General features: G+C 46.3%; 1 protein-coding gene across 3 annotated transcripts in view; it reads left to right on the top strand.

The window, feature by feature from the left end:
* The first annotated feature begins 229 nt into the window (after nt 1-229).
* Nucleotides 230-17,495, top strand: part of CHODL (chondrolectin) — a 170,012-nt gene continuing 152,746 nt past the window's right edge. For 2 of the 3 annotated variants that reach the window (XM_077480052.1, XM_077480050.1), the window contains exon 1: nt 235-631. In XM_077480052.1, the coding sequence (XP_077336178.1) occupies nt 541-631 (91 nt within the window). In that variant the 5' untranslated portion in view covers nt 235-540. Of the gene's footprint in view, nt 632-17,495 lie in introns of all 3 variants that reach the window. The other variant, XM_077480051.1, reaches the window with a different exon arrangement.

Below are 17,495 nucleotides of genomic sequence, written 5' to 3'. Positions count from 1 at the left end.
TAATTGGGTTCAGATACACTTATCTACACATAAGGAAAAGTGCTTCATCATATAACGTGATTTGTTAATGTATGACAGTAGGAAATTCAGCTCTACGAAGAGTAAAAGAATACACTTCTGACACCGTGCCTCTTCTTGCCAAGTCTGGAGTTTGCAGTGACCTGTTACTGGTCTGTTACATAAACCAGAAGCCTTGGGATTGGCTGCTACAGAATGAAACGGACAGAAATCAATAGCAATGGGATGGAGCTGGTTACAGCACAATACTTGAGGCACTCCGAGACATTGCTCATTAAGAGAGAGCAGGCTGTGCTCATCATGACTTACTACAGCAACTGAACATTAACAGCAAAAAGGAGCAACACAGAGACATGATACATCAGACTGGCACTTGTACCACAACTAGGATTCAGGAGCACAGGGATTGAAAACTGCCTGTTTCTTACAGTTTTTATTTTTTATTTATTTTTTGCTTTTTTTTTGTTCCTGCGTGATATAAATTATTATTGTAATAGTAGTATTCTGGAGTCTGTACTCATCATGTACCCAATTCTGTATTCAAACGCATTCCTGATGCTGCTTGGTGCCAGCCTCTGGGGGCATGGCAGTTCAGACACACGTGTCGTGAGTGGTAAGTGCTGCATGCAAACTTTGGATCAGGAAACTTTGTACGGTGGCGTGGGTGCAATGACTTAACCCATAAGGCTGCTGAACGCTCCCGTGGCATTGATGCTGCTTACATTTGGATCAATAAGAATTCTTTCTATTAATTGATTATGTAGGAGGGTGAGGGATTGTGGTCATTGATCAATCCCATTATATCTCATCTTTATTAAGTGCCTATGGCATTTTTTGTACACTGAATAAATTGTCTAGACTGTTTATACTGTCTGAACATTGCATTTAGATTGCTGTTTTTTTTTTAAAAAAAAACACCGTCCTCTGACACTGCAAGCAATGCACGCCTTGATTAAACTGACATTTGAAAGTGTGTAAGGTTTTGGGGAGTAGAATCTGATAATGTCACTGCTGTATATTAAAAGGTAAGTTCCATCTGCAATAATGTGTCAAAGATAGTAAGTTTTACTGTGATGTTTATTAAAGTACCCGGTCTACAACCTGGTAATGCGGTCACTGGACTTCTTTCTAAATCGAAATTCTTATATTTTATATTTCATATAATTTAACTTGTTTTTTTGTTCAATCTGCGTTGACTTAATGCATTATTTGTAGTATATAGACTTTATTACAGTACAATGTACACTGACTTGCAGTTACCTGTAAGAACCAATCAGGACACAGAAGACTGATCAGCTGTCTAGGGAAAAAAAATCAGATCAGTTGCTCTGATTGGTAACTGCATTTAATATTTATGTTAGTATAGCTCATTTTAACTCTGTTGATCAATGACAACTGTGTTGCACTGTTATCATTCTGAAAGTGATGAATAAAATTACTAATTCTGATGTATAGTAGATTTAGTGGCATGGCAGTAGCCATAGTAGCATGGGTCCAAGAGGTGGAAACAAACAAATTCATGTTAAAGTTAATTCCTTGCATTGATGCCCCCCTCTTTCCTGATAACTTCCATCTAAGACACCGGTTCTTGGTAATGTAATGACTACGCTAACAGCTGTCCTGCTGCCTGTTCTTTATCTCCACGTACTTTATGTCATCTGTGGCAGTTGAGAGGTCCATGAGGGACCTCAATATTTTGCTATGGGGCCCAATGATCTTTAAGTATGACCCTAAGTAGATCTTGATTGGCACACTCATCATCTGGCTTTTTAACGTTCCAGATGTGAAAAGAGACTTAAAAAATGTAGTAGCATTTGCAGCTTTGGCAGGTCACAATAAGGTATGGAAACTTAGAGAACTTTTCCAAGATGAATTAAGTCAAAGTCAAACTTCAGAGGATCTTAGCAGACTGTATCCTATTGTGTCACATGTTTTAATACTTAAACCTGTACTAGTGTGCCATACAGATGTGCGGGTAAAAAGGTACATAACGTACTGTTTTATGACAACCAATCAGATGTCTTTATTTATTCAGCTTAGAAAAAGTGAACAATGAAAGCTGACTTCTAATTGGTCACCATGGGTTTTCACACATTTCTGTCTTTAGTTGTAAAAGTCAGTTTTGCTAGTGTGCTACAGCCCAAAAGACGTGCATCTGAATTAAATGTACTGCAGGTCTGCCAGGCTGGGAACTCCTAAAAGAGTCCCAAACCAGACTGGAGTCCAAACCTTTTTGGGAACACAAACAAAAGCTACAATTTGTTTCTAAGTGAAAGTGGTAACCGAATTCTTGAAAACATGTGCTCTATAGTGATAGGCTAGATCAGTCTTCTTTCATTTAGGGTCCTGTGGAACACTAGCGCTCCTTCAGAGTTTTCTAATTGTTCCCGCGAGCAATTCGAAATTTCTTAGATAAGTTACCACTGACACCATAGATCTTTTTAGCTGTCTATAAAGGGGGTCCATTGACCACTAATGTAAGGGATATTCTTTCCACTGACCACCATGCTAATATACTGTGAGCTGTGGGTATAGTATTAATTAGAAGGGGCTCCCCAAGTTCCCCAAGACCTGAAAGGTTGAGGGTTCCTTTGTGTTAAATAGGTGAGATAGCACCAACTAGATGAATACACGTGCTGTATCATATGGTAAAACATATGGATATAAAAAGCAATTAAACAATAACCATAAACAAAAATTTGAATGCCATTTTGCAAAATATTCTTCCTAAAATATTACATGCAGTTTAAAGATTTTAATGGAAGCTTTAAATCTACTCAGCAGTTTAGAGGTAACTGCCAAGACATAAACACAAAAGCTTCCTTTTCTGGCTTTTTTTCTGGCACTCCAGAGCTGTCATTAGCTTTAGTACCCAGTGAGCCATTACCTGATATAAAGATTAGATGACCCAACACCTGCACATGCTCAGATGTAGTAAAGAAAGTATTGAGTATGGAGTATGTACCTGGAGTATGTACATTCTAAAACAATCTTTCTCAACCTTACCTCACAGGAACCCTTGACATAATTTTCAGGTCTTGGGGAACCCTTGCTAAAACCAAAACTTTAGTGGTCAGTGAGAAAAATTAATGGGCGGTCAGTTTGGTCAGTTTGAAGAATATACCCGTTACAGTGCTGGTCAGAATTCAACCCTACAGACAGCTAAAAAGATAATTGGCTTTATGCAGGTGGCTCTGCGAAGTGGCGTTCACCTTGGAACTATCCAGGGACCATCATGTAGGTGGCCAAACATCCACAGCTCAAGGAAGATCTCGTCAATATAGCCTAATGTCTATGGCAGGTATTTCTTCAAAGCTTTTAGAGAACTACAGATCTCATGGTGATATGCCAGCCTCTGGGGTAGAGCATGATGGGATTTTTACATCTTTAGTAGATTATAGCATATAGGGTTGACATAGCAGCTGTAAAGGCAGGATGATCTACTAACAAAGTTAAGAATCTTCAATCAAACAATTGTGTGAATGTTCACTTAAATTATCCAATCATGTAAAAAAAAAAAAAAAAAAAAAATCCTGTTTTCTTTGAATACTTAATGATGTGCATATCCTTTTCACGTGGTTGGATAACCGAAATGAAAATGTAAATTTTTTGAGTGAAAATTCTCAACTTCTTTAATTAATTCAAATCCTCAGCAAAGCTGTAAATACAATATATCCACAGTTATTGTACAAGTTGTATAGTGCAACGTTTCTGGTAAAAGTCCTGTTCGTCCAATGAAATTAACCATTTGTATTCTCAGTGAAGTTTTCTCCTGTTTCAAATTAAAATCGTTTAAAGAACAGGGCAAAAAAAAATCAATTTTCTGAATCTTCATAACTTAAACAGCTGCTTAATTAATAAACTGCAGAGTACAGCAAAACTGTCAGGTGATGTCAGTTCCAATTTTAAAATAAGTTTGGCAAGTCCGCAGAGCTCTGAACATAATGGAGAGGTAAGAGTGAGGTACTGTAACGATCGGCTGGCCATAGCTTTAAATGAAGTGGCTGAAGTGCCTGGGGTTACTCACCAAATTGTCCATTCTGCAGATCTGTAGTAAACCACTGCCAAATAATTCAGGGAAGCACAGCAATTAGGATTCAATCATGTCATGCTGTTGGGTCTTCATTTAAGCAACAAAGAACAATGCACAAAAAATTATTTCCCCATGAAAAGCTCTCTTTACTGACAACTCAACAGTGATTAAAGCTGATTGGCAGCTGGACTGCATTATTGCTCTTTGCACTTAACTAATTGCCAGAGGTGTACACGCATTAGTCATTTAGTTGATGTGTAAGCTGTACAATCTAATTGAATTTAGTAGTATTTTCCTTTTCTTGGCTTGATTTGACATATTTACTTTTATTTTGCCAGTGATCATACGTCATGCAGTGAAGCCTAGAATTAGGGTCACAATTGAGTATTCATAGGGATTGGGTACATAGGTGACCTTTGACCCATGTTTCTGGTCCTACTCTGTCACATTTTGCTGTTCTCGATCCTCTGTCTTTGGAGAAAAGAGCTTTCTCTAAATCTAACATTTCTCCAGCTGACATTTAAACTCAACATTAGTGTGGTACTTCACATGCCTCTGTCTCATTTCTCAACTTTTGGATACAACCATATTATAAAATGGTATAATTTATGTGAGGCTGAAACTTTTTATTACAGCACCTTTAAAAATCATTGCCAAATCAAATCTTTGTCCCTTAAAGCTAACCTGCTGTGAGGGATTGACTTATGAACATTTTAGGTGTCTGGCTGTTCCTGGCTTCAGTAAGGCAGGGCATCAATTCCACCATCAATACAGTCAGTCAAATAGTCCGTTTTAATAGGGGAATCCCTCCCGTTGTGCTATTGTGTTCCCGGGTGAAGGGAGGGGGGTAGGGGAAGCCTTCCTGACCAGCAGAACACGATTACTGCTAGCAGCTATAGCCACCGACAGTATTCACATGTAAGAAATCCTACAGGCATAATGGATCGACTTAGGTACAACTAGCCTGCCCATAGAGGGATTGAATCTTGACTGGTCCTTGCTGAACCGGTCAAGATTCGATCCATCTATGGCTAGCTTAATTCTTTATCTGCATACTAATTCCAGGTCAATATTGGAGCTAGAGACAGTCAGAGAACCAACATTTTCAGAAGGTGGTGATTGACATATTATGACAGGTTTTCCTGATGGAGCTCAGAGTCTAATGACCATATTACAAGTAGGACAGTTAATATATAAGTATTTATTTATTTTTTTAACTGAGGGAGAGAAGACAGAAAGAAAATAGAGAGATTATGGAAAAAATTAGAGAACATCCCATATGATCTGTATGTACTTCCCTGCATGGCACACTTTGCCAAGGGGCAGGTGGGGGACAATTCCTCCATGTTCCCCATGAACTTTTGGGTGCACAAATGTGGGTCACATAGGGGGCCTACCCCAGAGTGGGTTTTTTGGAATATGCCAGGCAATGAACAGGGTCACTTGTCCTAGCACAGGGGTAACACCTTTCTTGAAGGCGTGCTCACCAATGCCCAGAACCATGCAGGGGCCACGGTCATGTGAAAGTCAAACATTAAGGCAGTCATCCAACTCAGAGGTGAGCCACTTGTGTGTATTGATGTAGAAGAGGTTGTTCCTTGTCCTACACACTTGTACAGGTGTTTGTGCTGCATTAGGAAGGACATGCAGAGCCTATACCCACTTCACTAGTCAGCGTACCTCTTATACCTCATTCCCAGTAACAGAATGGGTTTAATTTAGGCTTGTTGGTGTAGGTCTGTTAGGAGCTATGAATCTGGGTCAGGGCTTCTCTGGTTGCTCACCCTGTTTTCTGGGACATTGGAGAATGCTTCAGATATAGTGGGTGGAAGTTAGGAGGAGCTTTTTGGAATATTTATGAGGGCCTCAGCCAATCCTCAGTATAGAGCGAGCAGGGGGCAGGCCACCTCATAAATAGGCATGAGTCATGCCAGGGAGGGGCATTCAGGTGGAAGATGGAGATGGAGTGCTGAGGAGGATGTCATGGCCCTTGAGGGTGCCCCCTAGTATGGAGGGTGACCATGGGACTGGGGCTTGGGTGATGGAAGGCTCCTGCCAAGACACATTGAGGAAGCCCTTCCTGGAGGCATGAAAGCAAGGAGAGAGGACAGCGGGGGCAGGTCAGCATGTCTGGGAGATCTCCTAAGAGTCAGCCAGGTGGGTTGGTGAGTGTCAGTCTGGAGGACTGTGGGGAAAAGTTAGCTTGGAGGGCTAGTGAAAGGGGCAGCTGCAACCAGGGTGTTGGCAGTGCCAAGGGGTCTCGGGCTCCTGTATGTAATGGGCCATTGCTTTTATCTGACTGAGTGACTGTCAGGTATTCACAGTGTTCCAGCTAGGTTATACAAGCAAGTGTGTGCTGGAGGCAGGGCAGCCATCAAAAATTCTTGGGCCCCTTACCCAGCTTTAGGGCTGCCCCCAGCCTGACCACCAACATTCCCCAGGGCTTGCCCATGGGCCATCCTACCGAATCCGCACACCGGCCACACCATCTTTACACACTCAGCCCCCCTCAATCTAGTATATATGTCAGCCTTCCTCACACCTGTATATATGTCAGTCCCCCCACACACCTGTATATATGCCAGCCCCCACACACATCTGTATATATGTCAGCCCCCTCACACCTGTATAATTGTCAGGCCCCCTTACACACACCTGTATATATGTCAGCCCCCCACACACCTGTATATATGTCAGTCCCCCCACACACCTGTATATATGTCAGCCCCCCCACACACACACACCTGTACATATGTCAGCCCCCCCACACACCTGTATATATGTCAGCCCCCCCACACACCACCTGTATATATGCCAGCCCCCCCACCCCCCACCCCCCCACATACACACCTGTATATATGTTAGCCCCCTCACACCTGTATATTTGTCAGGCCCCCTCACACACACCTTTATATATGTCAGCCCCCCCACACGCCTGTATATATGTCAGCCCCCCCACACACCTGTATATATGCTAACTCCGACACACACCTCTGTATATGTCAGCCTCCCTCAAACCTGTATAAATGTCAGCCCTCCTCACACTAGTATATATTTCAGCCCCCCCACCAACACACGCCTGTATATATGTCAGCCCCCCTCACACCTGTATATATGTAAGCCCCCCTTACACCTGTATATATGTCAGTCCCCCCCACACACACCTGTATGTATGTCAGCCCCCCACACACACCTGTATATATGTCAGTCCCCCCCCACACACACTTGTATATATGTCAGTTCCCCCCACATACCTGTATATATGTCAGCCCCCCACCCCTGTATATATGTCAGCCCCGCACACACCTGTCTAGATGCCAGCCCCCCCCCCCCCCCCCCCCACACACACACACAAACACCTGTAGACAGTGACAGCTACTTTTTTGGGGGGGCGCAAACAAGCTGAAAATTCAGAAAAAAACATCAATTGCAGCCTTACTGTGCCCATCAAACGCAAACCACTGTGCCCATAAATTTCAGCCACTGTGCCATCAAACGCTGCCACTGTGCCCCATCAAATGCAGCCACTGTGCCCATCAAATGCAGCCACTGTGTCATCAATTGCAGCCACTGTGCCCATCAAATGCAGCTATTGTGCTCATCAAATACTGCTACTGTGCCATCAAATACTGCCAAATTGCCAATGTGCCCATCAAATGCTGCCACTGTGCCATCAAATGCTGCCACTGTGCCATCAATTGCTGCAACTGTGCCCATCAGTTGCTGGTGCTGTGCCCATCAAATGCTGCCACTGTGCCCATTTAAAAGTTAACACCGTGACACCCCCTGCTCGCTCGCTGTCTGTCTGGCAATTACCCTATCTCGGTGAGGCAGCGGGTGACGGCGAGCTGTGTCCTCCATGAATCTCGTCTCCACCTCCTGATAGGTGTCCAATCACAGCATCTGTCATTTTAGCCAATCAGGTGATGGGTAACACACCCACACTTTCTGATTGGTGGAGAGGTGGTTCTAACAGACCTGGGTGAACTGCGAGCGCAATGCTCTGCACTCGCAGTTCACCATTTTTTAAGCCCATTAGAGCCTATGGCTCTAATCGGTTGCTTCAAAAATACACCCCCGCCGCTGTAATTCAGATGCCAGGCATCCGAAAAAGGGCCGGACGCCTGGTTAGGGGGTTGCTACAGCGACCATGGATAGATTCATGCAACGCAATGCATTTTTCTATCCGTGATACATAGAGGAGTGTGGCTGGAGAGAGGGGGCAGCACTTGTGCACCCTTAATGGATGACACTGCCTGTATATATGCCATTCGGAACACACACCTGTATATATATATATGTCAGCCCCACACATACATCTGTAAACACACAAGGCTCTGGGCCCCCCTGTACACAAACAGCCCCCCTCCCTTTCCTTCACAGCTCCTACTTGTAAAGAATTTCTTCCTACCTGGTCCCAGCTGGTTTTCACAAAGCTGACATGTTGCTAACACAGAAAAGCCCAGTACACGATGGGTGCACATGCACATAGTAGCCAGAGGTGGTAGCAAAGAGTTCTATGATTGAGCTTAAAGCGGTTCTTCACCCTAAAGGAGAAGTTCCGCTTATCTGATTCCTCCCCCCTCCAGTGCCACAATCGGCACCTTTCAGGGGGGAGGGGGGTGTATCTGCACCCACTTCCGGGCAGACTGCCGCAGACCGCCGCAGACGCCCCCCCGTTGTGTTCTGGGAAACACACAGTTCCCAGGACACAGCAGGGGACCAGAAGAGACGCGCAGCACGACTCGCGCATGCACAGTAGGGAACCGGGCAGTGAAGCCGCAATGTTTCACTTCCCGATTCCCTGACAGAGGATGGCGGCGGTGGCAGCAGCGAGACGAGCGTTCGCTCGTCATCTGCCGCCGACATCGCTGGACCCTGGGACAGGTAAGTGTGATTTTATTAAAAGTCAGCAGCTGCAATATTAGTAGCTGCTGGCTTTTAATATTTTTTTTTAGGTGCAGAACCACTTTAATGCCACAGAGAGCACATGCTGTGAGATAGTTTCTGTAATGTATAGCATGGCTCCCCTTCACCTGTTCTGCCTTCTTCTGGTCTGGGTGGGCCCACTTTGTCCCTGGGGCCCTTTACAGTTGTAACATCTGTACCCCTCCGATGGCGGCCCTGGCTGGAGGAAAAGGATGAGCTGTATGTAAAGACTGTATATAGGAAAGTTGTCCCTGAAGTTGTTGTTGAAGTGAAATGGGCATCCCATAATCTCCCATCGCTATCCAAGTTATTACCCTCCAAATTAGTAGATCAGGGATGTAATTTCTGGTTTCTTCAGACAAACCCTGCAGCTTTCAGCCTGTACCCTAATATGGGCTGTCAGTTTGAAAGCTTGTGAATTTACTACAAGGGCATCATCAGCGACCTTGCAGTTCATTCAAAACGACAAGACTTGGATGACGGTAGTTGATTAATTCATAGGAAACTATGAATGAATGACACAGCCATGTAAGGGGGAAAGGATCCCCCACCCCCTGTCACTTTGAGGGGGAGATCAGGCAAACTGGCTGCTGGAGCTGGAACATGATACATGTTCCACCCTAAGTACCTAAATACTGCTGGAACATGTTATGCCCCGTACACATGAGTGGAATTTGGAAAATCTTGGATGGTTTTTCCGACGTAATTCTGCTCAAGCTTGGCTTGCATACACACGGTCACACAAAAAGTTCTCTGAACTGTGATGTACAACACTACGACGAGCCGAGAAAATTAAGTTCAATGCTTCTGAGCTTGCATCAAATTGCTTCTGAGCATGCATAGGAATTTTGCACGTCGGAATTGCTACAGACGATCGTAATTTCCGATCAGAACTTTTTCCGTAGGAAAAATAGAAAACCTGCTCTAAATTTTTTCCTGGCAGGAATTCCGCCAGCAAAAGTCCGATGGAGCATACACATGGTCAGAATTTCCAACCAAAAGCTCTCATCTGACTTTTGCTGGTGGGATTTCCGAATGTGTGTACGGGGCATAACATGTTCAAAAAGGTGAAATTATCCTTTAAAGTTGAATTTCAGGTTTTTCTGCATAGTTGCATTGTTCCAGCTTGGACCAGTGTAACTATGTACAGTATGTGATATGGCTGATAACTGCAAAAGTTGGAAATCACTATATTAGGCACCGGTCCTACAGTGTTCACAGCTAGCTTTCAGGTCCTGGAACACAGAAGGTCACTCACTCATCATGGAGAGAACACTTTGCATTTTCTCAATGAATGCAAAGTGTTCTCTGATTGGGCGTAGTGGAGAGGTGGGGCAGTGATGTTGCAATCTACATCTTCTGCAATCACTAAATGCCTTGCATTGTTTAAGAAAAATACAAGGTGTTCTGTGAATGGCACCCATTTAGGACCGCAAGGCTATCGGTGATCACTGAAGGTACCTACCGTGAGCGATAATGTATTTTACCCCCTGCTGATTTTGTATGTCTTCCCACTGACAAAGAAATGATCAGTCTATAATTTTAATGGTAGGTTTAATTTAACAGTGAGAGATAGAATAACAAAAATATGCAGAAAAAACGCATTTCAAAAACGTTATAAATTGATTTGCATTTAAATGAGTGAAATAAGTATTTGACCCCTTTGCAAAACATGACTTATTACCTGGTGGCAAAACTCTTTTTGGCAATCACAGAGATCAAATATTTCTTGTAGTTGGCCACCAGGTTTGCATACATCTCAGGAGGGATTTTATCCCACTCCTCTTTGCAGTCATTAGAGTTTTGAGGCTGACGTTTGGTTACTTCGAACCTTTAATTCCCTACACATTTTTTCTATGGGATTAGCGTCTGGAGACTGGCTAGGCCACTCCAGGACCTTAATGTGCTTCTTCTTGAGCCACTCCTTTGTTACCTTCACTGTGTGTTTTGGGTCATTGTCATGCTGGAATATCCATCCATGACCCAGGGAAAGAGGTTCTAACCCACGATTTGATGGTAAATGGCCCTGTCCATGGTCACTTTCATGCAGTGAAGTTCTCCTGTCCACTTAGTAGAAAAACACCCCCAAAGCACAAGGTTTCCACCTCCATGTTTGATGGTGGGGATGGTGTTCTTGGGGTCATAGGCAGATTTCCTCCTCCTCCAACACGGCGAGTTGAGTTGACGCCAGAGAGCTTGATTTTGGTCTGATCTGACCACAACACTTTCACCCAGTTCTCCTCTGAACCATTAAGATGTTCATTAGCAAACTTCAGTTGGGTCTGTATATGTGCTTTCTTGAGCAGGGGGACCTTGTGGGAGCTGCAGGAATTCAGTCCTTCATGGCGTAGTGTGTTACCAATTGTGTTCTTGGTGACTATGGTCCCAGCTGCCTTAAGATAATTGACAAGATTCTCCCGTGTAGTTCTGGGATGATTCCTCACCGTTTTCATGATCATTGAAACTCCACAAGGTGAAATCTTCCATGGAGCCCCAGACAGAGGGACATTGACAGTTATTTTGTGTTTCTTCCATTAGCGAATAATCGCACCGTTGTCACCCTCTAACCAAGCTGCTTGGCATGGTCTTGTAGCCCATTCCAGCCTTGTGTAGGACTACAATCTTATACCTGACATCCTTGGACAGCTCTTTGGTCTTGGCCATGGTGGAGAGACTGGAATTTGACTGATTGCTTCTGTGGACAGGTGTCTTTTATACAGGTAACACGTTGAGGGAGTGCTTCTAATCTCAGCTCATTACCTGTAAAGAAGACACCTGGGAGCCAGAAATCTTTCTAAATGGTAGGGGATTAAATACTTATTTTACTCATTAAAATGTAAATCATAGCTTTTTTAAAATACTTTTTTCTGGATTTTTTTGTCGCTATTCTGTCTCTCACTGTTAACCACTTGCTTACCGGGAACTTAAACCCCCCCCCGACCAATTTTCAGCTTTCAGTGCTGTCGCATTTTGAATGACAATTGCACGGTTATACAACACTTTACCCATTATCATTTTTTACCCACAAATAGAGCTTTCTTTTGGTGGTATTTGATTACCTCTGGGGTTTTAATTTTTTTGTTAACATTTTTAAAAAAGACCGCATTTAAAAATATATAAATTTTTTTTCTATTTTTTATAAAATTTTGCAAACAGGTAATTTTTCTCTTTCATTGATGTACGCTGATGAGGCTGCACTGATGGGCACCGATATGGCAGCACTGGTGGGCACTGATAGGCGGCACTAATGGGCTCTGATAGGCAGCACTGAGAGGTGGCACTGAGAGGTGGCACTGATGGGTGGCACTGAAGGGCATTGATAGGCACTGAGAAGTGGCACTAATAGGTGGCACTGATAGCTAGTAGTGAGGGGCACTGATGGGTGGCAGTGATGGGCACTGATAGGTTAAACTGAAAGGCAGCACTGCTAGGTGGCACTGATGAGGCCCTGATTGGCACCACTGGTAGGTGGCACTTGTGGGCATTGATAGGTGGCAGTGATGAGCACTGTGGGCAATAGCAGATGGCACTTGGAGGCACAGAGGAGGAGGCAGATGTGCCTCCTTCCTCTTCGGGACCGATGTCCCTTGAGCATAAGCCGGTGATTACCGATTACTGAGCTTTTGTTTATACACGTGATCAGCTGTCATTGGCTGGCAGCTGATCACATGGTAAGGGGCCGGGATTGACCCCTTGCTCGGATCAGTGATCACCCGATTCTCGGTGACTCAGTGATCACAGCATGTGCTGCATGCGCTCTGCAGGGAGCGTGCGGGGAGTAGTGATGGACGAACTTCCGACGGGACGTTTCGCGAAAGCGAAATGCGAACGGACCCAAACGTTCGCGAAACCGAACGTTCGCCGCGGGCCCCATTGACTTCAATGGGAGGCGAACTTTGCAAACCTTCATGTCGAATTTGCGGCCACGTGGTAATTATTAGGGGGTAAAACGTAGTCCCACCATCTGGACAATGACATAATACATGTATGAGGTGAATTTGGGATCGATAACTACAAGCATTTTTATTTTATTTGGGAAATTGTTCTAACAATTCAGGACTATGGAGCTAATGAAGGCAATGGAGGAGAGGGAAGGTCAGGGACCAGGGTAGGCAAAGAAGAGGGTGCAGGAGATGATCACCAGCAGCGTGACATACCGGAATGACACATGCACCGTGATAGAGGCATCTGACAGCAGCACCGTAATACAGAGCACTGACAGCAGCACCGTGACATACAGCGCTGACAGCAGCACCGTGACATACAGCGCTGACAGCAGCACCGTGACATACAGCGCTGACAGCAGCACCGTGACATACAGCGCTGACAGCAGCACCGTGACATACAGCGCTGACAGCAGCACCGTGACATACAGCGCTGACAGCAGCACCGTGACATACAGCGCTGACAGCAGCACCGTGACATACAGCGCTGACAGCAGCACCGTGACATACAGCGCTGACAGCAGCACCGTGACATACAGCGCTGACAGCAGCACCGTGACATACAGCGCTGACAGCAGCACCGTGACATACAGCACTGACAGCAGCACCGTAAGCAGCCCCAGGAGGAAGTCAGCACAGCACAGGGATGGTGTGATCCCCTCATAATAAGAACCCCCAGGAGGAAGTCAGCACAGCACAGGGATAGTGTGATCCCTTCATAATAAGAACCCCCAGGAGGAAGTCAGCACAGCACAGGGATATCATAAGCAGCCCCAGTAGAAATATGACACCGCTCAACCTCTTCAAAGAGGAGGGTAGGGGCATATAGTACGGTGTGCTTTTTTGGGTCAAGGAAGTGAGCCAAATGAATTAAGAAGGTCTGTGTGCTTGATTAAAAAAATAGTTTATAGACATATACATGGTCTACTGGTCACATGTGTTGAATTCCTCCGAGATCCATGCCTCATTCATTTTTAGAAATGTGAGGTAGTTAACACTGTGGTGAGCTAGGCGAGTACGCTTATCGGTCACAATCCCCCCTGCTGCGCTGAACGTCCTTTCGGACAGGACACTGGATGAGGGGCAAGCCAACAGTTCGATTGCAAATTGGGCAAGCTCTGGCCAGAGGTCAAGCCTGCCCACCCAGTAGTCTAGGGGTTCATCACTCCTCAGAGCGTCCACATCGGCCGTTAACCCAATGTAGTCGGACACCTGACGGTCTAGGCGTTCCCTGATGCTGGATCCGGATGACACCTGTCGATGGGTCGGCTGAAAGAATGACCTCATATCCGAAGTCACCAACACATCTTCAAACCGGCCTCTTCTTGCAGGCGCTGTTGGATTGGTACCCGCAAATCCTTCTCTGGGAGTGGGAATTGCTCCTCTGCCAGCGCACGCAAAAGCAGAATGCAGCATTTCTCGAAGCAAGGCCTGGAAGTGCTGCATTCTGACAGCCCTCTGCGACGGCGGTAACATTTCCGCCATTTTGTGTTTGTACCGGGGGTCTAAGTACGTTGCCACCCAGTACTGGTCCTTGACCCTCATGCTTTTTATACGGGGGTCCCTATTAAAACACTGGAGCATGAAGGCCCCCATTTGCACTAAAGTGGAAGCGGTGTGGTGGCCTGGCTCCTGCTCATCATCCAGGATAATGTCGTCCTCTTCATTCTCCTCTCCCCATCCTCGCACAACAGGGATCCCAGAAAGGTTTAAAGCATGCTCTTCTTGCTCCTGCTCATCCGCCCCGGCACCATCCTCCTCTGACTCCTCATCAGACTCCTGTTGTTGACTTGTCTCAGATAGAGTAGCCCCCCCTGGGAATTCATCCAGCATTGCGACTTCCTCATCTTCCCGCTCCTGCTCCTCCACAGCCTGATCAATGACACGACGCAATGCACGCTCCAGAAAGAAGGCATAAGGTACCATGTCACTGATGGCGCCATGGCTGCGGCTGACCAGTTTGGTGATCTCCTCAAATGGCCGCAGAAGTCTGCATGTGTCGCGCATGAGCAGCCACTGGCGGGGTTGAAAAAAAACCCAGCTCCCCAGAACCGTTTCTTTCGCAGAGTTCATACAGGTAGACGTTAACTGCACGTTTCTGCTGGAGCAGCCTATCAAGCATATAGAAGGTTGAGTTCCATCGCGTCGGGCAATCGCAAATAAGACGTCTGACCGGCAGATGGTGTCGCCGCTGAATGTCAGCAAGGCGAGCCATGGCCGTGTAAGATCTTCTGAAATGGGCCGAGATTTTCCTTGCCTGCCGCAAGATGTCCTGGACCCCAGGGTATTTGACAAGGAATCGCTGCACGACCAAGTTTAAGACGTGTGCCATGCACGGCACGTGCGTGATTTTGCCCTGTTTCAATGCGCTAAGCAGATTGGCACCGTTGTCACACACCACTTTACCAACTGTCAAATTGAGCGGTGTTAGCCACTCATCTGCCTGTGAACGCAAAGCTGAAAGGAGTGCCGGGCCAGTGTGGCTCTTTGCTTCCAGGCACAACAGACGCAGCACGGCATGGCAACGTCTCACCTGGCATGTGGAATAGGTTCTGGGGAGCTTGGGCGGTGCAGTGGAAGAGACGCTAGCAGCGGAAAAGGAGGAGGCAGCTGAGGAGGAGAGGGAGGAGGATGGAGTAGGAGGAGGAGAAGAAGAGTCAGGCCTGCATGCAATCCGTGGCGGTAAAACCAAATCTACACGGGTGCCACGGGTTACATGCTTGACGGCCGTCAGAAGGTTCACCCAGTGGGCAGTAAAACTGATATACCTTCCCTGCCCGTGTTTGCTAGACCACGTGTCTGTGGTCAGATGTATCTTGGCACCGACACTGTGTGCCAGAGATACATTCACTTGCCGCTGAACATGGCCATATAGCTCTGGGATGCCCTTCTCTGAGAAATACTTCCTTCCTGGGACCTTCCATTGTGGTGTTCCAATGGCCACAAATTTGCGAAAGGCCTCCGAGTCCACCAGTTTATATGGCAGTAGTTGGCGGGCTATGAGTTCTGACAAGCCAGCCGCCAACCGTTGGGCAAGAGGGTTATCCGGCATCATCATTTTTTTACGCTCAAACATTAGGCCCACGGAAGCCTGCCTTTTTGCAGAAAAATGTGAGCTTGGCGTGATGGAAGGTGGAGTGGAGGACAATTGTGAGGAGAGAGGAGAAGGAGAAGTAGAAGACGAGGCTGGACGGTGAGAGCCTGCAGTGTGGCTTTGTGTGTTCCGTTGCTCCCACTGGGCTCGGTGATGGCTGCTCATGTGCCTTCTTAAGGCGGTCGTCCCTAGGTGAGTATTGGGCTTACCGCGACTAACGCGTTGACTGCAAAGATTGCAGATGGCAACGCTATTGTCAGCAGCGGACACGTTAAAAAAAGCCCACACTGCGGAGCCATGTGCCGGTGTCCTGGGAGCGCCAGATGTGACCGTACATGGTCGATGACTCGCTCCTGATACATTTGCAGTCTGCTTTGTCCCTGCTGTGCAATGTAAGTCATTGCTGCTTCTCCTCCCTATCTGCTGGTCCATATCTCCCTCTGAACTCCCCTCCTCTTCCTCTCTTGTGGGCACCCACGTGACATCACTAGACACGTCATCATCAACGTCACCTTCCCCACCGCTATAAGTAGAGATCTCGGAGTAGGCAGCAACACCGGGGACCAACCTCCTCCTTGGGCTGATCTGGGTACTGGCGTCAGACTGCTGAGTAGCGCTTGTTGCTACCTCCTCTTCCTGATCCAATACCAAGAGTGGCTGCGCATCAGAAATGTCCTCTTGATATGGATCGGAAAATAATTCCAGTGACTCAAGCGGAAGGTATGTGGTGGTGGTGGTGGTGGTCGTGTTGTTGGTGGTAGTGTCTTTGGGGGTGCACATAGCAGAGAGTGAAGAAGAGGGTGCAGATCGAGAGGATGAGGAGGGTGCAGAAGAGTAAGGCTGAGCGAGCCACTCAACCAAGTCTGGTGCATCCTTTAAAGTAATTGAACGCACCTTCTGCAACTTCCCACTTTGGCTCAAGCCTGTTGCTCCTGCCCTACCCCTACCACCCCTGCGGAAGGGCCTGCCTCTTCCTCTGCCTGTCATTTTTTAAATGACCCTGTGACAAAACTCTTAGTCCCTATACCGCTGAAGGACTGCTGCAGTATAGGGCAGCGGTCAGCAGTGGTGCACGTCAACCCTATCTATTGTGGACCGATAGCGGTCCTTACAGAACAGCAGACTGTACCGCACTCAAGCCTATGTACCGTAGCACCCTATACCAAGTTACCAGTCCTTATAAGAACTTTTGTGGACCAAGCAGGTTGTGTATTAGTGTTTAGCAGACTGTACGTCAGTCCCTATACCGCTGAAGGACTGCTGCAGTATAGGGCAGCGGTCAGCAGTGGTGCACGTCAACCCTATCTATTGTGGACCGATAGCGGTCCTTACAGAACAGCAGACTGTACCGCACTCAAGCCTATGTACCGTAGCACCCTATACCAAGTTACCAGTCCTTATAAGAACTTTTGTGGACCAAGCAGGTTGTGTATTAGTGTTTAGCAGACTGTACGTCAGTCCCTATACCGCTGAAGGA

This window comes from Lithobates pipiens, unplaced genomic scaffold (genome assembly GCF_037356315.1).
Source record: "Lithobates pipiens isolate NorthernLeopardFrog02 unplaced genomic scaffold, aLitPip1_a1.2 Scaffold_16, whole genome shotgun sequence".
Classification (NCBI taxonomy): Eukaryota; Metazoa; Chordata; class Amphibia; order Anura; family Ranidae; genus Lithobates; species Lithobates pipiens.
Note: the sequence above shows the minus strand (reverse complement) of the source record. Positions and strands in the feature narration are given on the sequence as shown.